Source organism: Podarcis vaucheri (genome assembly GCF_965113315.1).
Source record: "Podarcis vaucheri genome assembly, chromosome: 16".
Lineage (NCBI taxonomy): Eukaryota > Metazoa > Chordata > Lepidosauria > Squamata > Lacertidae > Podarcis > Podarcis vaucheri.
In genome coordinates, this window is record NC_138754.1 from 37860592 (window position 1) to 37886785 (window position 26194).

Consider the following 26194-nt stretch of genomic DNA (forward strand, 5'->3'; position numbering starts at 1 on the left):
AGTTCTTGGTATGAGCTTTCGTGTGCATGCACACTTCTTCAGATGAAGTCACTGGTGACTGCAAGCCATTCAGGAGGTAGTATCATATATACCCGTGGTATCCAACATGGTGTACACCAAATATTGTTGAGCTAGGGCTCCCATCAGTCGCAGCCAGCATGGCCAACATGGCCAGGAATGATGGGAGTCACAACATCCATCAAGATCTGGAGGGCATGATAATGGTTACTTCTATATAGCAGAATAGCAATAACTCTCTGAGTACTGATTCTTATAAAGCTAAAACGGGACCATCTCTTCACTAGAAGAAGATATTTGTGAGTTTTGGGGAGAACACCAAGGTGCAACACAACAAAAAATAACAATCTTTACAAAAACACTCAAAGGGGAAAGAAACCCAAACAGCCCAATGTGCTAAATATAGCCAACGGGAATGCTTTGAACATAAGGAGAGTCCTGCTGGATCAGGCCAATGGCCCATCTAGTCCATCACCCTACTTTCACAGAGGCCAGCCAGATGCCTAATGAAAGCCCACAAGCAAGACTTGAGAGCAACAGTGGTTTCTGCATCTGAGACCCCCAGTATCTAGAGGCACACTGCTTCCAATAGTGAAAGTAGTTCATGACTAGTAGCCCTTGCTGGCCCAGACCTCCATTCATTTGTCCAACTGCCTTTAGATGCTGTCCAAGTTTGTGTTCCTCACTATATATTGTGGGGGCAAAATCCATTATCCAGCTGTACACCGTGTAAAGAAGTACTTCTTCTTGCCTGTCCTGAATCTCCCAATGTTCAGCTTCACTGGCTGTCTATAAATTCTAGCATTCTAAGAAAATGCATGGAGTGGAGAAGAAGACGTTTTTCATCTTATCCATTTTCTCCAGTCCATGAATTTTCCAATACATCTATGCCATCTTTAGCCTTACTCCCCCCTTTTTTTCTAAACCAGAAAGCCCCAAATGCAACATTTCTTCATGGGGTGTTGCTCCAACAGGGGACAGAAACCTGTATGGACAGGAGGTTGGAGAGGTAATGAAGTGCGTTGAACGAGGGAATGGCTAAACAGAAGCACTTCACAGTGCAACATTCAAGTTGCAGTAAAACAGGTGAAAGGAAAGCATTGATCAAGGAGTGCTGAAAAAGCACATACACCTTTTTTTAAAAAAGGCCAGGGTTTTTAACACAGTCAAAAATATCCCCATGTAGTTTTGCCTTGGCCTTAATCAAAAGTCCTTTTCCCCCGCTCCGCCATATTTCCCTTGGCCATGAAATGCTCTTCAGGCTTCTCTGTTCTAAATGGAACTGACTGAATGAAGTAATTTCCCCACAGTGAGCACATCAGGTAAGTGAAGGCTCTTTGAACCTGTAATCTCTCAATGCCGTCGGCTGTGAGCATCGCGGAAAGCCTCAAGTTCCAAAGTTGGAGAGCAGAAGCTTTCCCTTGGCATGAAAACCTTTGCCTGGGGGGGGGGGGTTCACCTGCCCTTCCCCCCACCCCACCCCACTGCCACAGACTAGAAACTTAGCGTGTAGTGAACTCAGCCTCAAAAGGATGTGGCCATCTAGAAGGCCAAACATACAATGAGCTCAGCTGACACACTCCAGAACTTAGAAGCACCAGGGACAAAGTCAGAGATGACAGATCTGAGGACTGTCACTTTTCCGCTGTGTCTTATGACCTTGCCTTTAGTTAAGGGTCCATGTATGCCTTGGCCTGCTTCTTTAACCTTCTTCCCCATGACTCCTACTTCGTTTAGTTAAAATAGAAGTTGAACTCTGCTCATCAACGGGGTAGCTATTCACCATTTCCCCCTTCCTTTTCAGAATATGGTCTCTTGAACTCTCTCACCGCATGGACGCTCTGGTTTTTCTTTTTTTAAATAGAATCATTTAATGCTTTCACGGGGTTTTCACTAAGGCTGCGGCAGCAGTTTGCAAAGCGGGGTTTCTTAGAAGCTTGTGTCACCTACAGCCAGATGCACTTCTGGATAGAGATACCATGGAGGGAACGTGGAATTCTCTGCATTGAAAGCAGGTGCTGTACCACTGAGCTATGGGGCTTCCTCTAGAATACACAGTAGGGAGAATTTGTGGGACCAGGAATGGGGGAGAAATCTGTTTGCATTTCTCCAACTAATACGTAAACAAAAAGCACAGCTTTTGCGTGAAACTGGTGCTTAACTGAAGGTTGCAATTCAGTTCTCCAACCAGCGGGTAACAATAATGCAAAGTGTCCAAAAAAATAAAAAAATGCACACAACAGTGGAAAATAGCATACAAAATGTGTTATACTTGGGGAAACTGCTTGCAAAAGGAAAACGGGTGTATCAGTTAAAACTGCAAGCAAAAAGGAAAAAAATCATTAAGGAAAAAAAATCACACTAAAATTGAGGATTTATTTTTTAAAATCAAACTGTTTCAGAAATGTGGAGAACTGAATTTCGGATTGGAAACATAGAAACTGGCAGATTTAACAATGCCCATCTATGACCAAATGTTGTGGGAAGTAATGTTCCTGTTCAGGGTTCCAATCAGCCATGCTTCCTTTCCAGGATACCTGCCCCACCCCAGCCTTCAGATTTCCTTCTTCCTCCCCACCCAACAACAGACACCCAGTATCCCATGGCCTCTGAGTATGTACAAGCTTCACTGGGTTGTTTTAAAGTTCCTCCTCTTCCAGAATCTCATCCGAGTTTATATCGCTCTCTTTCTCAACCTTGCTGGTAGTGCCATCTTGCATAAGGATGCTGTTGCTTCGGCTGCATGAGGCTCGCCACTCAGTGAATGGGTTTGCTATTAGTAAATATGATAAGCAGCCTCCAGCGCTGTGTGATAAGCTGGCACTGGGTCACAGTTCTTGGTTGGGTATGGAAAACGAGGGTGTTAAAATACAGCCTCATCTTTTTAATGAAACGGTGTGTAGTGCACAGGTGAGAGGCCTAAAGTCCCAATGTGCAGTGGCAGACTTTGGGCACCCTGTGCAACGCTAAAATATGGTGCCCTCCCCACCTCTTGTGCTCCATTCTACACCATTGTTGTGGTACCCTCTGCAGCCCAGCGCCCAGTGCAGCCACATTGTCGCGCTACCCTAAAACCGCCTCTGAAATGTGGACCTCTAGGCCTCTCTGTTGTCCCTGGGACTCTCTTCAGGCCACACCCCCTATCCCCAGGCCACACCCCTTCATCAGCCTTGTTTCAGATAGACAGCCTGGCTGGAATGTGTTCTTGATCTCTTGCTTCCCTGGATGGAGGATAGAGAGCGGGGTATGAGTGTCTGCAGAAATTGGCCTGCAAGAGTGAAGTTTGCATTCATTGCTCCACCCACTTTTGCATCTGGCCCCTGGAAGGTTGTGGTCCTTGGGCTGAAAAGGTTTCCCCACCCCTGCTGCAGAGAACATGGATCAGATTTTAGTTACGGGATGGAGCTCTATAAAAAAATATGCCATAGGCAGGCATCAGCGATAGCATTCAGTTCACCAAATCCATTAAATTTAGAGCAGGATTTCTAGTGCTGAGGCTAAAGCTACATAGATTGGTTACTGTTTGAGAGAAGACAATGATTCCAGTCTTGACTTAGAGACCCTGAAACAACAACCAGCAGAGACTGGGGGTGGTGTGTGGGGGAAGAGAATATAAGTCTCTCTTCAAATCGGCTCTTTACATAATTGTGATTCTCCTCAGTAAATGTCCCCTGAGGGAATGGCTGTCCCCCCACCTTCCTATGCATCGTGACATTATAGCTCAAGATGACCACGTTTAAATGTCAGGCAAAGCTTCTCATTGCAGCAATTGTGGTTTCACCACTGCAGCTAATTTAATTCTATTTAATTTCAAGTGAAGTTTCAAGAGCCAACCTGAAAAAGTTCAACGGGAGCCTACAGCTGCAAGGCTCTCCTTGCAGCCTTGAAATATAGTGACATCTAGACTTCACCCATGAAATCATAAGGATTCTCTGTAAATAAGGTTGGAATGTGCCAGATTCTGAACTGAAACTGTCCGGTTCACTCATCCCTACCACCAATGCACAAAGGAGCCCTAACCCCACCCCAGGCCACCTGGCTTGGCTTGGCAGAGTCCCTTCTCATGCTTAGGAGCTCTGCAGCAAAGGTCCACTTCCCACAACAAGCAAACATATGGACAGTGGGGATCATGAGGAACTCCTTAGTGCAGCAGATCCCAGAAGGGCTTGCTGTCTGACATTCAGTAAACCCCACCTGCAAAGGAGGAATTGGGAGCTAGAGCTTGATCCTTTATAGCCACATCTGATTTCACTTGTGGGAGCTGTAGTTCAAAAAAAAATCCTATCCCTGCTATATATGTATACTCAGACGTTCAATGGGATTTATTCCCAGCAAAGTGAGTATAGGATTATGGCCTTAATCTACAACCAAATTATCAACAGTTTCCAGTGATTTCCTAGTACTGTTCAGAACCAGTTTTCCCCTCCGTCTCTTTGCCTTGCTCCAAATTGTTGTACTGGAGTGAACATCAAAATAAAAAGGAACATAATCAAGCTGCCTTATACTGAAGCAGGCCATCAGTTCATCAGAGTCAATATTGTCTACAATGACGGGCTTTCAAGGGTTTCAGACAGGGTATATTCCCAGCCCAACCTGGAGATGTTAGGGGATGAACTATAGTCCCCACCATGGAGCTATGGTTTCTCCCCATGGAAAAATGCTGGGGGAGGGGTTGTAGCATGAGAACCAGGTTAAGCACCCCATGTCCACCATTTCCTAGTTTGCAATGCTTCCCCCTCCCACCTACCTATTACCATAATTAGCTAATAAACACCCATCTGGGAAAGACCTGTTTGCCAAAGTCCACTGCTGTTCAGCCCTAGAGCACTACATAAACAACATACGTTATGATTATCAATATTAAGTGACTGAGTCTGGCTTCTCAGCAGCAGAGACTGTGAACCTTTAATTATTTCTGTATGTTTCCCTTCTCCTCAGAAAAAAAGAAAAAGGAAATATCCATTTTCCAGTTTCCAAATGTAGCTTTTTTATGGAGAATTTGGAAATGCTGGTGAGTCATGCTTTACAGCTCTCTTGAGGGACAAAAGCATTACAATAATATTAATTTATCTACATAACACACAGAGAGGTGCAAGGAACACACAAATAATCAACTGCGCAAATATAAGATGGGGGACACTTGGATTACTAGCAGTACATGCGAAAAGGATCTAGGGGTCTTGGTGGACCACAAGCTTAACATGAGTCAACAGTGTGATACAGCAGCAAAAAAGCTAATTATAGGCTGCATCAACAGAAGTATAATATCCAAATCAAGGGAAGTAATAGTCCCGCTCGATTCTGTCTTGGCCAAACCTAACCTAGAATAATGTGTCCAATTCATGGCACCACAGTTAAATAAGGATATTGACATGTGCAGAGGAGGGCAACCAAGGTTATCAATTGTTTGGAAACCAAGCCTTATGAGGAACAGTTGAGAGAGTTGGGTATGTTCAGCCTGGAGAAGAAGAGACTAAGAGGATATTATGGTAGCAATCTTCAAATAACTCAGGGGTAATCACATGGAAGATGGAGCAAGCTTATTTTTTCCTGCTCTAGAGTGTAGGACTCTAACCAACTCTCTAATTCTACGATTGAGAACATTGAGGGAGTGAGAAAGAATGTGCTGGATGCTTTTTAATATAGTTTTATGTTTTTATTGGGTTTTCTGCAAGTGTAACAAACATCACAAATAAACAAAAAAGAACAAACACTAATAAGTCTTACAGCAACAAAAAAGTAGAAAAGGAAAAGGAAAAGAGAAAAGGTTTGCATTAAAACAGTAACATATCCATACAATGGGATTATCCTAATCCCATGACTTCTCTCCTCCCCCTCCCCTGGTTCCGCAAAGTGTTTTTTGTACTGCATATCATTTCTACTCCAAATTTCTATTTTAACCTGAAGTTTCCTGTACCATCTCTGAAATTATAAGTGTTTTTAAAATCATGCCAGTGTATTAAGATGTCCACAGTACTTTTGTAAATATATAATAAACATTTCCCATTATTTTTAAAAAATTTCTCGTCGTCTTGGTTTCTGAGCTTTCCAGTTAATGTCGCCGTTTCAGAACGTGCTAGATGCTTAACCAAGTTGTACCAGTTGGCTAAGAAGTACTAGAACCGTTATGACCTTGGAGTCCAGTACATGGAGTCCGAGGCCACAGAATCGTAGGCTAAGGAGACTGACTTGAAAAGTGATGCAGGTGACCAAAAGACCATTGAATCTGAGACTGGCAAGTAGAAGCTCATCCCTGATCCAGATTACCCAGCACTGGGTCTCATTGAATCAGAGCCGGGACTCTCCTGAGTGCCTTCCTCTGGGCCCGAGGAATTGAGCATCTCTGAAACTACTTTGCTAGTCCAACAGCACAAGAAATGTTCCAGATGGGAGTCCATTGGGCACAGGAGAATTGCCTCTCTTGAGGCCTAAGTTTTGACCCTTGAAGAACTGTACAGAGAAGCTTTTTAATGTATAATGTTTTATTATGTTTTCATATATGTTGGAAGCCATCCAGAGTGGCTGGGGCAACCCAGTCAGATGGGTAGGGTACAAATAATAAAATATTCTGTTGTTTTTGTTGTTGTTTTCCACAAGGTTATGGAGCCTAGAGGAGATGGGCTAGAGGCAGAGGCTCCAAAGGGCTCATACCTCTTCTGACCCTGGTCTGAGCAAATCACCCTTGGAGCTCTCCATGGTGCTGCAACACCTGGCTTGACCTGCAGGCTCCTACGTGGAACCAAAACAGGGCACAGCAGAGCAAAGTGTTTGGTTGTTAAGGCACAACAGCATCTAACTTCAATTCATAATACAAGAAATGACACACCAGGTGGAAGGGGTGTTCAGCAACTGGAAACTGACAGCAGACGTCACAAATGGGAAAGGACACACTGGGTGGTATTCAACTAATCAAACTTAAAGCAGACCCTTTGAAATTAATGGACCTCAACCGATACCATTATTAAATTTATTATCCACTCCTCATCAGCAGGTCCATCAATTTCAGTCGGTCACCTCTGAGTAAAACTTAGCTGAGTACTACCCATTGTGACCAGTTTGGTTAATTTTGGACTATTTCTGGATGTCATTTTTGGCAGAGGAACCCACAATGGCATGAGTGCTCATTCAAACAACAAGATACACATGAGGCTCTCTGTGGATGAATAATCATTAACGTTGACAATGGCTAGTGTTCTTACCAGCTAGGATGGCTTTAGAAGAGGATTAGACAAATGAGGATAAGACTATCGATAGCTAATAGCCATGATGGCTATGCTCTGCCTCCAAATGTTGTGAACCGCCCTTTGGATGAAGGGTAGTATACATATTCAATTAATTAATTAATTATACTTTTGAATATCAGTTGCTGGAAACTGCAAGGGGAGTGAGTGCCTGAGTCCTGCTTGCTGGTTTCCCACAGGCACCTAGTTGGCCACATTTACTGGTTTTATAAACATTACAATGAACTTTGGTACAGTATTTATTAAAGCTACATGCACAAAGTTTCTCCCCTATTTCCCCAATTCCAGTCTGCTTAGAGTAGAACATGTCCTTATCTAACAAAACAAAAAAGCTCCAGTAAAAAGGTGAAACAGGTAATGAGATAGATCAGAAACTGGATATACAAATTCTACTGTTGTATATTCAGTGTATTGTAGGACTCACAGCCTAATCCAATGTGTGTTTGCTCAGAAGTGAATTCAGTGGAGCTTAGTTGAGGTTTGTTTGCTGTTTCGGAGGACAGATTTATCAATGGCTTTCAGCCACCAAAGCCAACATAGAGCTTCCATGTGTAACGAGGCAGCATCGCTCTGGGGACAAGACAACAGGTGAAGGCCACTGCCTTCATTCCTTGCTCGCAAACTTCCAGACGCATCTGTCAGGCAGCTGGTGGGATTAGAATGGTAGATGAGATGGAACCTGGTCCGATATGGAAATTTGTATGTTCCTACTATTACACAGATCGTTCACAATAGCAAACCTGTCAGCATGCAGGGAGGAATCATGGGTAAGCAACAACCCCTGTGCCAAGTGCAACAGCAAGCCAATTGGCACACAAGCAGAGATTATAGGTGAGAAACAGCTGAGCAGCATGTGCAGTAACAAACCATGCTGGGAAGAAGCAGCACTTATGCTAGTTCACATCCTATTATCGTATTTACTCAAATGTAATGCTCACCTTTTGTGGCCAAATTATGTCGTGAAAACTAGGGTGCACATTAGATTTGATGGCACCGGCAACTACTTTTTTGGTTTCAAGGGTTGGAAAACTGAGGTGCACATTAGATTTGATGGAGCATTTAGGTAAACGTAAAGGGACCTCTGACCATTGAGTCCAGTCGTGACCAACTCTGGGGTTGCGGCGCTCATCTCGTTTTATTGGCCAAGGGAGCCGGCGTACAGCTTCCGGGTCATGTGGCCAGCATGACTAAGCCGCTTCTGGCGAACCAGAGCAGCACACGGAAACACCATTTACCTTCCTGCCGGAGCGGTACCTATTTATCTACTTGCACTTTGATGTGCTTTCAAACTGCTAAGTTGGCAGGAGCTGGGACCGAGCAATGGGAGCTCACCCCATTGCGGGGATTTGAACTGCCAGCCTTCTGATTAGCAAGCCCTAGGCTCAGTGATTTAGACCTCAGTGCCACCCGCAATTCACATGAATATGGTACACAAGGGATCACTCCCACACAGCAGGTTTATGCAAATGCTAGGGCCCACACCTGCAAGAGGTGACCCAACCACTATCTGAAGCTGCCCCCCACTGCAGTCCCCTTGGTAGCTATGCTGCATGTGTTTGGAGGGTTATATTACGAATAATTGTGTGGGAGTAATAATGATGGACAATGGAATTGCCGTTGATGAGGAAACCAGCCAGCCAGTTGCCACCAAAAAGAGAGGGAGCAGGAGAGCACCAATAAGCACCAAATGGTCCCCTGTAACATCCAACCACCCTTTCTTTTTTAAAAAATACTACCCTGTATGGGATGCGGGTGGCACTGTGGGTTAAACCACAGAGCCTAGGGCTTGCCAATCAGAAGGTCGGCGGTTCAAATCCCCGCGACATGGTGAGCTCCCGTTCCTCGATCCCAGCTCCTTCCAACCTAGCAGTTCGAAAGCACGTCAAAGTGCAAGTAGATAAATAGGTACCGCTCCGGTGGGAAGGTAAATGGCGTTTCCATGGGCTGCTCTGGTTCACCAGAAGCAGCTTAGTCATGCTGGCCACATGACGCGGAAGCTGTACGCTGGCTCCCTCAGCCAGTAAAGTGAGATGAGCGCTGCAACCCCAGAGTCGGTCACAACTGGACCTAGTGGTCAGGGGTCCCTTTACCTTTACCTTTATACCCTGTATAAAATATACATCTCTTGCAAATATGTTACCCAAATGTGCAATGTCACTTTTTTTGACAATGCACAAATACCTGTGGAAATCAGAGATCTTTCCACACATCCCTACCTTCATAGGGGATAAATCAGGGAATAGCGACCTCAATCTCAGGGTCCAAATGCAGCCTTCCACAGCCGTCCTTAGCTGGAAATTCGCCTACTGTATGAGAAGTTCTATTCATCTCTATGCCCACTTTTGTCTCTGGCACCCCTCTCCACTGGCACACGGCCCCTAGAAGGTTGCCTATGAGGGAATGTGGTCCTCTGGCTGAGAAAAGGCTCTGCATCCCTGTTATAAACAGTGATCAGAATCTGCAAACAAATATTCATTTGCAAATGCTGGCTTGGTGTAAGCAGATGGCAAGAGGCTCTTGCCTTGCCGTTCCATCCTGTTGGGACTGGTGAAAATTAGCAGCTTTGGAGACATCAGTACAAAATTATCTTCTCCACGGTGGCTAGTCATTGTATGCTAGCCTTTGTTCCAGGCCAAGAGAGATATGCCTTTTGTTTTCACCAGCCACAAAAGGAAAACATCCTGATTACACAGGAGGTTGGAAATTCAAAATTAAAACAGCAGAAAGCATTTGCAGAAAGCAAGGGCGGGGGAGATTTTGCATTTATTTAAGTCTCATTAAACTCCGCCAGATTTACTCGCCAAGGCTACAGTTTTTTAATTCATACTGTACTTTTCTAAGTGCTCAAAGCACTTCACAGATATACTCTTAGTAAACATTTCAACCCCACTGTAAGGAAGCATAAATGCTTCTCAGTAGTGGCACTCTCCCTTCAGATGTCAAGGAAATAAACAACTACCTGACTTTTAGAAGACATCTGAAGGCAGCCTTGTATCAGGAAGTTTTTAGTGTTTGATATTTTAGTATGTTCTGACATGTGCTGTGAGCCACCCAGGGTGGCTGTGGAAACTCAGCAGGATGGCAGGGTATAAATAATAAAATAAATTATTGTTGTTGTTGTTGTTGTTGTTGTTGTTATTGAATTGTCCATGGTGCAGGAAGGGGGCGCCTGTAGCCCTTCAGATGTTGCTGGACTCTAGGTGCCCAACAATCTCTGGTAGCATCATTAGGGATGGTCATTGAGCCCACCTAGTGATGTATGGAAGTGAGAGCTGGACCATAAAGAAGGCTGATCACCGAAGAATTGATGCTTTTGAATTATGGCACTGGAGGAGTCTCTTGAGAGTCACATGGACTGCAAGAAGATCAAACCTCTCCATTCTTAAGGAAACCAGCCCTGAGTGCTCACTGGAAGGACAGATCGTGAAGATGAGGCTCCAATACTTTGGCCACCTCATGAGAAGAGAAGACTCCCTGCAAAAGACCCTGATGTTGGGAAAGATGGAGGGCACAAGGAGAAGGGGACGACAGAGGACGAGATGGTTGGATAGTGTTCTCGAAGCTACCAGCATGAGTTTGATCAAACTGCGGGAGGCAGTGGAAGACAGAAGTGCCTGGCGCGCTCTGGTCCAGGGAGTCACGAAGAGTCGGACACGACTAAACGACTAAACAACAACAACATTCAGCCCACCAACATCTGGAGGGCCACAGGTTCCCCATACCTGTACTATGAACAATTCTTACTTTCTGGGAACTTTTGCCAGCAAATCACTGTCTCAGTTTGGGGGCTTTGGGGCTTTGTTAATGAGGCCATTCATAAGGTTCCAGCTTTCCCAAGTTTCTCAAAAAATATCTGCATTAGGAGGGAAGCACAGTTAAATCTTGAACACAAGCTTGTGACTGAGACTACCTGTGGAAAAGCCTCCATGTGACTGTGGTAGCTAGAGGTTCAGACTGTAGCTATAACCACACAGGTGCAACTCCTTTCAGTCTTTGACAAATCCTATATGCTGCCACACATGTATATGGCTATGCCCACAGCCCCTAGGGAGATTGATTGCACCAGTGATATCCGAATCAGATCAGATATACATTTTTAAAAGAGCTACTTTCAAACTCTGCTGAAAATAAATCCCTTTACTCGAGCCCAATCTGAACTGGATCAGGGATAGGGTCCCACACTGCTAGCAGTGTGCTTGATCGGCTGGGATGTTTCCTAGAACTCGCATAGAACCTCTTGCTTGTATGGATGGCTAGAGAGCAGTATGTTAGAATGCATAGGAACAAACCTACTCAGTACAAAGTTAATATTTGCATTCATTGCTCCACCCACTTTTGCCTCTGACCCCACCCATCATTGGCATGTGGCCCTCAGAAGACAATGCACTTCTTGGACTGAAAAGGATACTCCTGGCACAGGCAGTATAAATGACTCGCTTTGGATGGGGATATTTAAAAGCTGTACTTCTAACTTTCTAACTTCAACATTCATCAGTTTGCAAAAGGTGTTTGGTTTGCAAAAGCTGCACAGACTAGATCTCTGTGCAGCTTTCTGCGGAAGGGAACCAGATGGATTTCATCTCTCCAATCTATGATTCTTTGCTACGCTGTTGAGAAAATAAAATCCCCACACTAAATCCTGACCTCTGTTATACCAACCACAAACCCAAGAGACTTTAGTACTTTGTATGTACTGTATACACTCTCTTTTCATCTGCTATAAAACCAGGCTTTTTGGAGTGCTCTAGAGACAGCTACAAATCTGCTCCTTCCAAACACACACACACGTGTGAACATCTTCTGGAATGGTCTGTTTTCAGAACCTTTTATTTTCCGCTCCTCCTCTTTTTAATAAAAATAAAAATATTCTTCATCAGTAAATTAATATTATCAGAGTTTTGTTTTGCTTTCCCCATCACTATTCTTTGACCCAGGATTCATTCGGCTTGCTTTTTTTTTTTAAGAAGCCATTTTACCAAAACAGCCCTCAAATCAACTTGTTTATCTATCTGGCGAACATCCAAGTCTTTCTTTACACATCTCAGAGTGGCTGATGTTAGTATTGCCACTTAGCTTCAAGAATGAGCTGGGAGTTCTCCCTTTACTCAGAATGTCTAAATGGACTGGTGAAAGGGGAATGTGGAAATGTGTTTGGAAACCACATGCCCAGAGTGAAGTGCCCTGAATCCAGACCCGGGGTCAGCCTGCCTAAGATCCGCATTCCTTGCTGGGCCATCTTTCAAGGCCACATGCCAGTAGCAGGCAGAGCCAGAGACAAAAAGAGCAACAAATGTACATTTCACTTTTTACAGTAGCCTGATTTCTATACACTCCCACACATACCCAACTCCCTCAACTATTCCTCATAAGGCTTGGTTTCCAGACCTTTGATCATATTGGTATGGGGAAGACCTTGGCAATATGGCACCCTTGCGAGGCCAAAATTTTACGCCCCCACCCCAGTGCCTTCCCAAGCCGGGTAAGGGAGGCTCAAGGCTTTGGGAAGGAGGTGGGGGCTCTGGCAGGATCCTGAAGCCCTCCTGCCTCCTTCCCAAAACTGGGCAAGCACTAACTAGGCTTTGGAAAGGAGGCAGGAGGATTCAAGAAGCCTGACAGTGCCCCAGTGGCAGACCTATGGATCTAAAATTTCAGTGGTGCCCTGTGCAACACCAAAATTCAGTGTCCCCACCTCTCGTGCTCCATTCCAAAGCACAGTTGCAGTATCCCCTGTGGTGTGAGCAAACCGGTCATGGTCCTCCCTGCCCTGGCTCATACCTTCTTCCCAAAGCCCAGCACTTACTAGGCTTTGGGAAGGAGATGGGAAGGTGCCCTCTTAGCCCCTCTGCCCTGTGAGGGGGAACCGGTCATGTTATCCTAAATCCACTTCTGTCTTGGTTGCCCTCCTCTGCACACATTCAAGCTTGTCATTTCCTTCTCTCTTAAACTGTGGTGCCCAGAACTTGTTGCTCAACTATAACTCCCATCGGACCCAGCAATGGCCAGGGAAAATGGGAGTTTTAGTTCAGCAACTTCTGGAGGGCCAAAGGTTGCTCACACTTGGACTAGATGACCCTTTGATCTGATCCATAAACCTTTGTGCTACCGCACGGATGTCCTGCTCATGAGTATCTAATTAGCCACTGCAACAACACATTGTTGAAGTAGGTGGACCTTTGTTCTGTTCCAACAGGGCTCTCGTGTTCCTATGGAGCAGGTAAACCAACAAACAGTTGATCCTCTCCTGCTTCAGTCAGAAACGGCACAGGCTAGCAATAGATAAGAGCATGTGGGTTTTCTCTGTTCATCTCTTTTAGCTTTTAATAATAACGCCTCAAAGCGCTTCAAGCCAAAGGAAAAACAGAAAGGTCTGGATCACCCAAGCTAGTGACCTGAAACACCAAGAGGTGCCAAGCGAGTCATCAGCAAATATCTTAAGTGGTTTTGTCAGTGTTGCGGTTAGCCAAAGCACACTCACGGAGAGCAGAGTTCATCAAATTGACTGGTAGTGCAAGAATTCCTGTAATTTCCACACACACATATCGTGTATAAGATTCCAGCTCAAGAAATTAATATGCATTACCACAAAAGGGAGAGAAAGGGAGTGCGAGAGCGAGAGAGAGGGGGGAAATAAGGAGATATAAAGGGGGAGAGGAAAGGGAAAAAAGAGTTGACATCCTCAGGTTAATTCACTTGCTTTTCAAGCGGGGGGCGGGGGGCAGGGGCGGAATGGGGAACCTGAGGCTGTGTATTGACCCAAAATAGACTGAACACATAAAAGAGAGAGGGCCTTTCCACTTTCTAACTCAAACAGACACTGGGAGCACCAGAGCAAAATTATCTGAAGCTGAACATATCATCCTCAGGCTTTTACCACATCTTCCTTGCACAAGAAAGAGTTTTTCTATAATGGAAATAATAATAATAATAATAATAATAATAATAATAATAATAATAATAATAATAATAGCTGTGGATTTGCTAGTATGCTGTTCAGACATCCCTCTTTCAATTGACACTAGCTGCCTATCTGCATCTGGGGCCTTTGAAGATGCTGGTGTTTAAAGTCTTAAATGGACCAGGACCCAAATATTGGAAGGGCCAGTAGCTCAGTCCTACAGCTTTGCATGCAGAAGGCCCCAGGTTCAGTCCCCAGTAGCATCTCCTGGTATCCCTGCAGAGATATCAAGTTGGAGGGAGCAATGGTCTGACTCCATATGAGGAAGCTTCCTATGTCCCCAAAGGAGCTCTTCTTCCTGTACTAGCGTGCTTGGGTCTTGAGAATTTCTGGAGAGGCACTGCTCCAAGTGCCCTCTTTAGTAAAGTTGCCGCATGCTTCAACAAAGGAGAGAGACTTTCTGCAGTGGCTCTCCAGCCTTGAAAAGCCTTCTTTTGGAAGGTTTGCCTGGTGTAGCTATTACGTGCTTTGGGGCACCAAGTGAAGACCTTCTAGATAGCCCAAGCCAGCACACTGACAACTAGTGCTTGCTACTGGGATGAGATTGGGTTTCTCCATTTTATACCTTGTTATAGCTACATGCTCACTGCCTTGGGCCAATGGTCCAATGAGTTCAACATCCTATTTCCACAGTGGCCAGTCAGATGTCTTGCAGATGTCTTCCACAAGCAGGACAGGAGAGCAATAGTTCTCTCCCAACGGCTGGTATCAGTTGCTGGTACCTTACACCCTGCCTTCAAATCTGAACAGCATTCTCAACTTTTCCAAGCAAAAAATGCTACCTTGACTCGGCTTCCTTTGGAGTACACAAGAACAGATTCTTACGGCATTCTGAAAACAGAAATGACAAAATATGCAAGCCAAGCAGACATCCCCAACCTGCTAGCCTCCAAACATTTTGGACAGCAACATTCATGATCCTAGACCATTGGCCACACCATCTGAGGCTGCTGAGAGCCTTGCCCCACATCCATCCTTTACCCTTTACTCCAGGGATGAGGGACAGGCACTCCTCAAGATGCATCTGCCATGCTCAGTGGGTCAATGGCACTCAAGAACATCACCTGGCTGAGGCTCTCCCCAGGCCTCCTAGGTTATTTTCACAGCAGCCTACAATGTTACAAGGACTCCACAGACCTTGGCAGGATCTTCTAAGATGGTCCTTACATCCACAGAGGTGGCAGTATGCACATAGGCAACTGTGGGTAGGTACTCAAGACCAGTGGGAGCAGGTCCATTAGACCAAATCAGGCATTGCCCCATCAACCTCAGCCTGTTCTCACCTACCAGAGCTGTCAGCTTCCTCCTCCTCATTCTGAGTCTTGTCCTTGCAGAACTCAGCAGGGAAGAGGATAGGGGTAAGACTAGAATCAGGCTCTGGCTGTCATTGGCTCTGGCTTTGCCTTCTGTTGGGTCTCCCTGCCTTCTGCCCTGTTGGGTCCAATGGCCATCAGTCACCACTGGTTAACACACAGGCTGCTGAAGAAAGCTGGGCAAACTCACTTAGTTAATTCATAGAATTAATTACATTCCTCACCCCTCACTTTTTAAAATTCATGCTTCCTTCTTAGGGTTTAGTTTCCTATCCCTGCAGAAATATTCCCTATTACTTCCCTGTTGATGGCTTAGAGATTCCCAGAGGCAGCTGCTAGCAATGCTTCACACTGGCATCTCTGCAGATGTTCCTGCTGCCAACGTCAGCCCCAGTTCTGATGGAATGAAATGGTGTGAAAAGGCTTGCTTGTTTACAGCACCTGCTCCTGATCTCGTTGCCTTGCCTGAAGTGCTCATCCTGTGTTTGAGCTAGGGCACTTCCATCTGCAGGTGGAAGGTCATGTGATCAGACACACTCCCATACAGAAAATAGTCATCCCTGCAGACAGAGAACTAGTATGTCAGACAGAAGGTTCCAAGCAACCCCTGCTGCCAGTGTGCTAGATTTCAATGTGCAGGATGTTTGTTTGCATTAGGGCTGGGATGTGGACAGCAGTTGGAAGGGAACCAGGAACTGAGAATCAGGACATAGAACAAGCCAAGGGATGTTGAACAAGCCAGGAGTCGGGACCAAAGAACAAGACAGGGTCCCAGAGGTAGGATTGAAGAATAGCCAAGGATGCAAGAACATGCCAGAGCTCAGGAAGTCCTAATTGCTCAAGGAAACTTCAACTGGAACAGAAAGTCCTTTTAGATTCCTTTGTGTCCAGGACAGGCAGCCCAATTGGGTTGAGTCTGGTTGGGCCTGAAAGTATCTCACTGACATGTTTTCACCACACAGAGCAGCCACCCATGGTTCCAATAGTTCCTACAGCTTGTTGTTGCCCTTGCACACAAGCCTGAGCTTTTATCTGAACTCTGAAGTGCTGCAGTCAAAACATAAGCTTACCATCTAGGGCTTATGGCAACTGAAAATGCAATGACTCTAGGAGGGAAAGCTAGTTTTGAAAGCATCTCCCACATGCCCAATGCAAATACATCTTTGCATCAAAAAGCCTAATGCCAAACATGTTCAGCATAGACAGTTAAAATTGGGGGGGGGATGGGACTGGCTGGAGAGGGCACTATTACCCAGCATCCATGATGCCATGAATACATTGTGACGCTGTGCATAGGTGCAGAAAGGAACATACAAAATTGATCAAGACTTAGCAGAGAGCTCAATGAAAACATCAACCAAGTATGCAGTGACTAGGAAAAGGACACAGTCCATGTTAGGAACCATTAGGAAAGAGACTGAGCATAAAGCACCCAGTATTATAATGTGTTTTATGCTACTATATGGCGCAACCACACCTGGAATACTATGTCCAGTTCTGGCTGGTCTGCCTTCAGGAGGATACTGTAAGCTGCATATGGTGCAGGAAAGAGCCACCCAAATGAGGAGGCCTGGGGCAGCTGCCCTATGAAGAACAGTTGCAACATTTGGGGGCTTTTTAGTTTAGAAAAAGTAGGAGGGGGACATGATAGAAGGGAATACCATTATGTATGGTGTGGAAGTAAGATAGATGGGGTTTTCTGCCCATCTAACCCAGCATCCTGTTCTCACAGTTGGCTTAGAGCAGGGGTCTGCAACCCACGGCTCCGGAGCCACATGTGGCTCTTTTACACCTCTGGGGCAGATACTAGTGAGGGGAGGGGAGGGGGCGTTTTTTGACAGAATTACAAGCCTGGTAGATGAAGGGAATGCAGTGGATGTAGCCTACCTTGATTTCAGCAAGGCATTTGACAAGGTGCCCCATGATATTCTTGTAAAGAAGCTGGTAAAATGTGGTCTTGACTATGCTACCACTCAGTGGATTTGTAACTGGCTGACTGACCGAACCCAAAGGGTGCTCATCAATGGTTCCTCTTCATCCTGGAGAAGAGTGACTAGTGGGGTGCCACAGGGTTCTGTCTTGGGCCCGGTCTTATTCAACATCTTTATCAACGACTTGGATGATGGACTCAAGGGCATCCTGATCAAATTTGCAGATGACACCAAACTGGGAGGGGTGTCTAACACCCCAGAGGACAGGATCACACTTCAAAACGACCTTGACAGATTAGAGAACTGGGCAAAAACAAACAAGATGAATTTTAACAGGGAGAAATGTAAAGTATTGCACTTGGGCAAAAAAAATGAGAGGCACAAATACAAGATGGGTGACACCTGGCTTGAGAGCGGTACATGTGAAAAGGATCTAGGAGTCTTGGTTGACCACAAACTTGACATGAGCCAACAGTGTGACACGGCAGCTAAAAAAGCCAATGCAATTCTGGGCTGCATCAATAGGAGTATAGCATCTAGATCAAGGGAAGTAATAGTGCCACTGTATTCTGCTCTGGTCAGACCACACCTGGAGTACTGTGTCCAGTTCTGGGCACCACAGTTCAAGAAGGACACTGACAAACTGGAACGTGTCCAGAGGAGGGCAACCAAAATGGTCAAAGGCCTGGAAACGATGCCTTATGAGGAACGGCTAAGGGAGCTGGGCATGTTTAGCCTGAAGAAGAGGAGGTTAAGGGGTGATATGATAGCCATGTTCAAATATATAAAAGGATGTCACATAGAGGAGGGAGAAAGGTTGTTTTCTGCTGCTCCAGAGAAGCGGACACGGAGCAATGGATCCAAACTACAAGAAAGAAGATTCCACCTAAAGATTAGGAAGAACTTCCTGACAGTAAGAGCTGTTCGACAGTGGAATTTGCTGCCAAGGAGTGTGGTGGAGTCTCCTCCTTTGGAGGTCTTTAAGCAGAGGCTTGACAACCATATGTCAGGAGTGCTCTGATGGTGTTTCCTGCTTGGCAGGGGATTGGACTCGATGGCCCTTGTGGTCTCTTCCAACTCTATGATTCTATGTAAGGAAAACAATAAATTGTGCGCCCCGACACTCCCCACTGTGGCGGGCGCTGTACTGGCTGTGACGTCGCATGGGGGCAGTGTGTGCCTTAGTCACGCACTCTCCCGATGTCACCTTCCCGCCCGCCCACTACATTGTAAGGGGCATGTACGCTGGTCACTGTTTTGAAGGGGAGTGAAGAACACACACACACAAAAAGGTAACTTGTTAATTTAACGTTTATTTCTATGAGGAGGAGTAATTCTGAGGGATCAAACAAAGAAATAATTTAAAAAGTGACAAAAAAGTTATTTTTATAATGACGAGTTTTGCGGCTCCCAGTTGTTTTTTCTTCGGAAACGGGTCCAAGTGGCTCTTTTTGTCTTAAAGGTTGCAGACCCCTGGCTTAGAGGAAACCTGCAAGCAGTACATGAGTGCTACACTTAGAATCCCAGAATGATAGAATTGTAGGGTTGGAAGGGTACCCAAGGGTCATCTAGCTCAACCCTCTGCAATGCAGGAATCTCAGCTGAAGCATCCATGACAGATGATCCAACCTCCGCTTAAAAACTTTCAGCACCTTCTGAGGAAGTCCCTTCCACTGTTGAACAGCTCTTACCGTCAGAAAGTTCTTCCTGCTAATTAGTGGAAATCTCCTTTCATGTAACTTGGGTCCATTGGTTTGGGTCCTACCCAGCCCCTCCCCAGAGCAGGAGAAAACAAGCTTGCTCCATCTTCCATGCGACAGTCTTTTGGATATTTGAAGAAGGCTATCACATCTCCCAGCAACCGGAATCCAGAAGCATACCTCCCCACTTCTTGCCTAGTACTAAAAGCTGGGGCCTCTCAACAGAGCCCAGAAAACTGGGAAGTTCAGGACTGACAAATGAAAAGAAAAAAATAATGCATATTCTTCCTTGATTCCCATTGCTTCCATCTCCGCTGCACTGAATTTGAGATTTTAACCTCCTAAGGACAGGGACCTGCATTTTGTAAAGTGCTATGCAGAAGAATGGTGCTATATAAACACGTAACAGCCAAGTCCCTTCCATGGGAAACTAAAAGGAAAACCCAAACACACCAATTCATTTCATTCATCCCATGCCTCTCGCTTCTCAGAGACTCCCATAAACTTCAGGACTATCATGTTAGAGGGGGTGGAGAAAAAGGGTTGCCAGAGGCCTGCAGCAGACAGCTTTCAAAGCCAAGAGTCTTTTATTAGTAAGATTCTTACGTCACTCCCCCAACAGCACAGCCGATGCTGGCAGGATAAGATGAGGAATAAAATTTGTTTACGGGTCAAGAGGAATGCATCAGCGACAGAGCCAAAAATGGAACCAGAGACCATCCTCACTGGCAATATTGCCCTGTGACACCTTGAATCTTCAAAAGTCACAGCAGGGCAGAAGGCACGAGGGCTAGCCCAAACTGAAAGCCAGATGCTCAAACATCACAAGGTGCTTTTGTGGGGGAGGGCTGAACTTGCTAGCATCTTGGGAGGGAGATGAGGAGGTGATCTCTGCTGCAGGATTTCAGATCAAGGAATTGAGACAAGGCTAAAAATTTATTTACATATAAAGGCATCTCAGTGTTTTGCTTAGGTGTTGTGTATTGATGAAATTGTGTGGTGTGGATATTCATATATATATATATATACCTCTTCTACCTTACTTCTAGCTTAAGTATATAAAAACAAAATTCTAATATTCTTCCACACAATCTAGGAAGCTGGAATTAGGCACATTTACAGCTTTTGCACAGTTAAACAATAATGCACATTTTAGTTCTCCCTTGATTGGATGGATATCCCAATCCAACATTTTTTTTCTGGGCATGGTTGTTTGATAGTACATTCCCACCTTAATAAAATGTTCACACACACACCAACTTTCATGGATACATGGAACAAATGTTTGGTTTTTCTCCCTAAACAAGGACGACACCTTGCTTTCAAACATGCCAAAGATTCTTCCCAGTGACAGAAGTGTTTCTTAAACTTGATTCAGGAAAAGCAAAGAATGCTTATTAGTTACAGCCTTGAATTGATAGCTGTCACTTACAGAAATACACAGTCTATAAAAAAATCGCAACAGTGATAGTATGTGTGGTGCCCTCCAGTTGCTGTGGACTACAAATCTCATCATCCCTGGCCATCAAGTATTCCGGCTGAGGTTTCTGGGAGCTGTAGTCCAAAAACATCTGGAGAGAACCGCATTGGCTATCCCTGCTATAGAAGTTCACTGGGACTTATTCCCAGGTACATGGATATGAAAAACAGGTTTCACCTCAGTCTCTGTGCCTTGCTCCAAATTGGTATAGACTGGTGTGTGTGGAATGAGCATCAAAAACAAAGGAAAATAGGAAGCTGCAATTTTCCTGAGTCAGACCTTTGGTCTATCTAGCGCAGTACTACCAACACTGACTGGCAGCAACTCTCCAGAGATTTAGACAGGGGGGGGTCTCTCCCAGCCATACCTAGATATGCAGGGCCTGGAACCTGGAACCTTCTGCAGGCAAAGCAGATGTTCTACCCAGTGCCGTAGCGTGGGGGTGCAGGGGGGCCGGCCGCACCGGCCACAACATCTGGGGGTTAGGGTTAGGGGGCGCAAATCCACGGGTTAGGGGGCGCAGATTACTTGCCTTGCCCCGGGTGCTGACAACCCACGCTACGCCACTGGTTCTACCACTGAGCTACAGCTCTTTCTCTGAGCCTAACCACTTAGGAACAAGAAGCGAAGAGAAAAGGTAAAATTGATGTGCTACTAATTGTGTCACAAACTCAACACAAACCGCCTCCCCCCCCCCTTAATTAATTTCATCACCCTCACCCCAAACCCATAAGAGTAAGGATAAACAAGTGGGAAAGAGGCAAAAACAAACGTGGGAGTCAGAGCTCAGAGCCAGCTGAAAGGCACGTACTTCTAGCCCCAGGAATCTTCCACACCAAACCCAGGCTATATGCAAACCCCCGAGTACATACATACAGAGAGAGAGAGAGGTCAAAGCACACTGCAACAAGACAGAAGTGAGGTTGTCCCCACATCACAGAACAAAAGCCAGTAAGTTATAAGGAAGGAGGCAGCGTATAAAAGTTGGATACAATCTGCTTTCAGGGAACCGGTAGCCTGTGAATGCGTCACAATTTTGGAAGGAGGGAGAGAATGGGAAATCTAAGGACCCGCAACACAAGTTTTCAAGAGCCCCCACAATAGACGGCATTGTATACAGTGACACATGCGGGTTGGGGGGGAATGCCTGGGGAAATTGTGGAGCCAATGTGGTGAGGTTTCCCCTGTCCTTGGGCTTCATCAGAAACCCAGACACCCAAAAGCAAGCTGACAGGTGGTTTAGTGTTGCACTCAAAACAAACAGGGTGGAAGGGGTAATATTGGGTTAATGGGCTTTCCCCATGCTTAAGGCTGGCATGGCGATGGAGGGGAGGGGGTTTTCCCTTGAAGTTTGTGACACAGCTCCAGCTTCAATTGCTGGGAGCCCTTTGCTCTGTGGTCGGTCTCCCCTCCATCCTACCTGCCTACCTGCCGACTAAAGTTACTGGTCCCTGAGGAGGATGTGCATATGTTAGTAGCCCATCTGCTCAGTCTTTCCAGGGTTGGCCATTTGTAACATGCTGATGGCCTGGAGAAGAAAAGGGGGGAGAGGGGGAAAGGACCATGTCTCTTCCAGTTTGCAAAGTCTTTATGGGATGGTTATCTTGAGCAGATGGTCGCTCACCACAGATGAATGCTGATGGGACATTGTTGCTTCAGAACAAGGAGGTTAGTAGTTATCTGGCAAGTGTGCATTACAGACTATGGCTTTCCAATTCCACGACAAACTCCCACAGGCCTCCAAATATCACCAAACAACAGGGAACCTGTGACCCTCCAGATGTTGTTGGACAACAGCATCCATAATGAAGCTGCCAGACTGCTAGGAGTAGGAGTTTAGTAACATCTGGAGGGTCAAATGTTCCCTTGGTTATGGGATAGCCTCTCCATTCTCGCCCATCCCTATCCCACTTGCATTTTCCTAGTAAGTTTGCCAATTGCAGACTGCTGTAGCCTTTACCACGTTTTCAACCTCCATACCATGAACAAGCAGTCAAGATCTCCATGCCCTTCTCTTAGCAAGGGAAACCCCCAGCCCAGCCCAGCTGTCAAAAACTTCCCATAGCTGTTGCTTAAAGGGCACAGAAGCAGACGCACTCACCTCGGCATAGCAGAGCGCCCAGAGTCAAGCTGAAGGCCACAGGGGCAATCGGCAGAGCACCCATGTTGAAGAACTCCCAGGAAAGAGGTGAGGAACCGTGAGCTGTATAACGGAGATTTGCTGCAGCTTCTCCTTAGAAGTCAAAAAGCTGCTCTTCTGAAATATTTCCACCTTTGCATTTCCTCGGGGCCGGATGGAAGTTCCTGGCTGATCACCTCTTCGCCATGACTTAGGTTCTTCCTGGATGGGGGTGGAAGGAGGAGCCCCCTCCCAGCCCCCCAAAATCTCCACAACACCTAGGCATCCAGAGACGCTTCTGTTCTACCGGATAAGGTGCAGGTGCGCGACACGGGCCAAAGGAGCATCGAGGGGGGTTGGGGAGGCTGGGGGAAGACGCGGAGCACCCTCGGATCGCTCTGCAAACTTTTCCCCGTCCGCGGAGCCGCGGGTTCAAGCCCCACGCTGCGCAAAAGTTGGGCAGAAGAAGAAAGAGACGGGCGCGGGGAGGGCGGAATCTTTCGCTGTTTCTCCGCGGCGTCTTCCTCCCTCTCTCTTCTATTTGGAAGCAACTCCAGGGGCGTCTGGAAACGACCTTTCCCACCGCTTTCGGTTCTCCCCGCCGGAATCTCTGGTGGCAATTGCTCCTCTCCGTCCAGCTGGCCGCTCTGCTTCGCTGCAAAAGCCTCCGGCGAGCGCAAATCCTGGGAGAGACTTTACGAGAGACAAATCTCCATCACACAGACGCGCTCGCACGCAGAGAAAGAGCAAGCGAGCGAGAGGAGGAGGCGGTAACCTTTGGGGGCTCCCTCCAATCGGAGCAAGGGTTGGGGTGGGTTTTATATTCCCCCCCCCTCCTTGCGGGTCTGGAGTGGAAAACTCCAAGGCTGGAAGGGGGGCGGGGGCGGGATGGCTTCCTCTAACATTCCAGAAGCAGCAGGAGCAGAGGCACAATTACTCGCGAGTAATCCCATTGAGTTCCGGAGTGCTTACTCGAGAGGGAGCAGCTCGGGCGCGTGCTTACCCGCAGGCAAGTCCAACGGGGCTCGCTGCCTTTGCGCCAGATTAAGTAAGAACGGCTCGACTTGCGGCCCGATCCTCCGCGCGTCATACCCCCGATGTCCCTTTGGAACTGGAGGGGAGTTACTCTAGAGTAAGCGCGGCTTCGGTTGTTTTGCCCGTGCCTCCGCGTACTTACCCGGTAGCGATCCCACCGGAGCTCGTGCGCTTTACTCCAGAGGAAGTGTGATCTGGCTTTCGGCCCGATCCTGCGTGCGTTTACGTGGCAGTAAGTCCCGCTGAGTTGGGGGGGTTGTGTTACTCTGGAGTAAGTATGATTTGCTTGGCGGCCCGATCCTGAGTGTTTACTTGGAAGCAAGTCTCACCGACCTGGGGATGTGAGTAGGTGTGAATAAGCTTGCAGCCTACATATACTTACTCGGGAGTAAGCCCCAGCTGAGTCCAAGGAGGGTTTACTGTCAAGAGAAGTATGAAAAAGGTCAGAGCCTGACATCCGGAGCCTGCAGCCTTTGGCTAGTACGTCCCGCTGAGCTAATAGCGTAAGTGTGAATAAGCTTACAGCTCGAGCTTTCACATGTTGGTTGGATAACACCCTGGTTTCAAATTGAACAGGATCACACCCTTACAAATTTACCTGATGCCCAGAGATTAGGTCCTTGTGGTTTCCCAAATAACTGTGGATCACTTTCTTAAGAGCCAGTGGGTTGCACTTTCTTAAGAGCAAGTTCCGTTCAGATCACTGGAAAGTCTGGTGAATTGCAGTTAAAACTGACTTGTAATGCTCTCTGGAGATAAGTGTGGCGGGTATGAAATGCATCTATTGTAGGGACGGTGCAGCAGGGGTCCTAGGGCAGGGGTCTCTTCAGCCCTCCCAATAAAATATTTGACACCCCCCCCCAGTTGATGAGCATTGCCATTCAAATGGTGTGCCTGCACCACATCTCGTGATAGATCATGTGTCTTGTGATAGATCATGCGGGGCAGGGCTTATCTGTGTCTCCCCCCCAAAAAAAAAATATTTTATTCAAGTTGGCACCCCTGGCAAGTTACATAAAGGTAAAGGGACCCCTGACCATTAGGTCCAGTCGTGGCTGACTCTGGGATTGCGGCGCTCATCTCGCTTTACTGGCCGAGGGAGTCGGCGTATAGCTTCCAGGTCATGTGGCCAGCATGACTAAGCCACTTCTGGCGAACCAGAGCAGCACACGGAAATGCCGTTTACCTTCATGCCAGATACCTTCATGCTGGTACCTATTTATCTACTTGCACTTTGACGTGCTTTCAAACTGCTATGTTGCCAGGAGCAGGGACCGAGCAACGGGAGCTCACCCCGTCGCGGGGATTCGAACCGCCGACCTTCTGATTGGCAAGTCCTAGGCTCTGTGGTTTAACCCACAGTGCCTCCCACGTCCCAGGCAAGTTACATAGGGGTTTCCATTTCACCCATAACCCTTAAACTTGCTTTGGTTTATGTGGGCCTCCTACACAGGGCCTGCTTCTTACATGCACCCCAAGCATTTTAGCATGGTCAGAATGTGCCTTGAAACTCTGGCGACACCCCCTTGTCTGTTTTGCTGGAGGACAGAGAGGTACATGTATAGAAGACAGCCTGCCATCCAAAGGAAAAAATGTACACTGGTTGCAGCATCCACTTTTGCCTCTGGCCCTGCTCATCTCTGGCATTTGGCCCTCAGAAAGTTGCCTAGAGGGAAATGCGGCCCGCGGGCTGGGAAGCTTCCCATTCCTGCCAACCAACCAACCGAGGCATGAGAGACATTCCATTTCTCTTCCGTATTCTATCTATCCCACAGGGTAGATAAAGCTGGGATAGCTCATTGGGTAGAGAATGAGGCTCTTAATCTCAGGGTTGTGGGTTTAAGCCCCACGGTGGGCAAAAGATTCCAGCATTGCAGAGGGCTGGACTAGATGGCCCTTTGTGGTCCGTCCCAGCTCTACAATTCTGTAGTTCCATGACATGTGGGTCAGTAGGAGGGAATGGCCATGATGCAGGGCCAGCCCTGCTGTTAGGCAGAGTGTTTTGCATGTCCCACAAAAGGGCAGAATTAATCTGGAAAGAAGACTTCTTTAGTAGCTGTTACAATAGGAGTATAGCATCTAGATCAAGGGAAGTAATAGTGCCACTGTATTCTGCTCTGGTCAGACCTCACCTGGAGTACTGTGTCCAGTTCTGGGCACCACAGTTCAAGAAGGACACTGACAAACTGGAACGTGTCCAGAGGAGGGCAACCAAAATGGTCAAAGGCCTGGAAACGATGACTTATGAGGAACGGCTAAGGGAGCTGGGCATGTTTAGCCTGGAGAAGAGGAGGTTAAGGGGTGATATGATAGCCATGTTCAAATATATAAAAGGATGTCACATAGAGGAGGGAGAAAGGTTGTTTTCTGCTGCTCCAGAGAAGCGGACACGGAGCAATGGA

General features: G+C 46.6%; 1 protein-coding gene across 1 annotated transcript in view; it reads right to left on the reverse strand.

The window, feature by feature from the left end:
* LOC309521517 (transmembrane protein 132C-like) overlaps nucleotides 1–23527 on the reverse strand; it is a 271354-nt gene extending 247827 nt beyond the window's left edge. Inside the window, exon 1 of the mRNA XM_082204113.1 lies at nucleotides 22740–23527. Coding sequence (XP_082060239.1) covers nucleotides 22740–22803 — 64 coding nt within the window. The 5' untranslated portion in view covers nucleotides 22804–23527. The remainder of the gene's footprint in view (nucleotides 1–22739) is intronic.
* Nucleotides 23528–26194: the final 2667 nt, after the last annotated feature.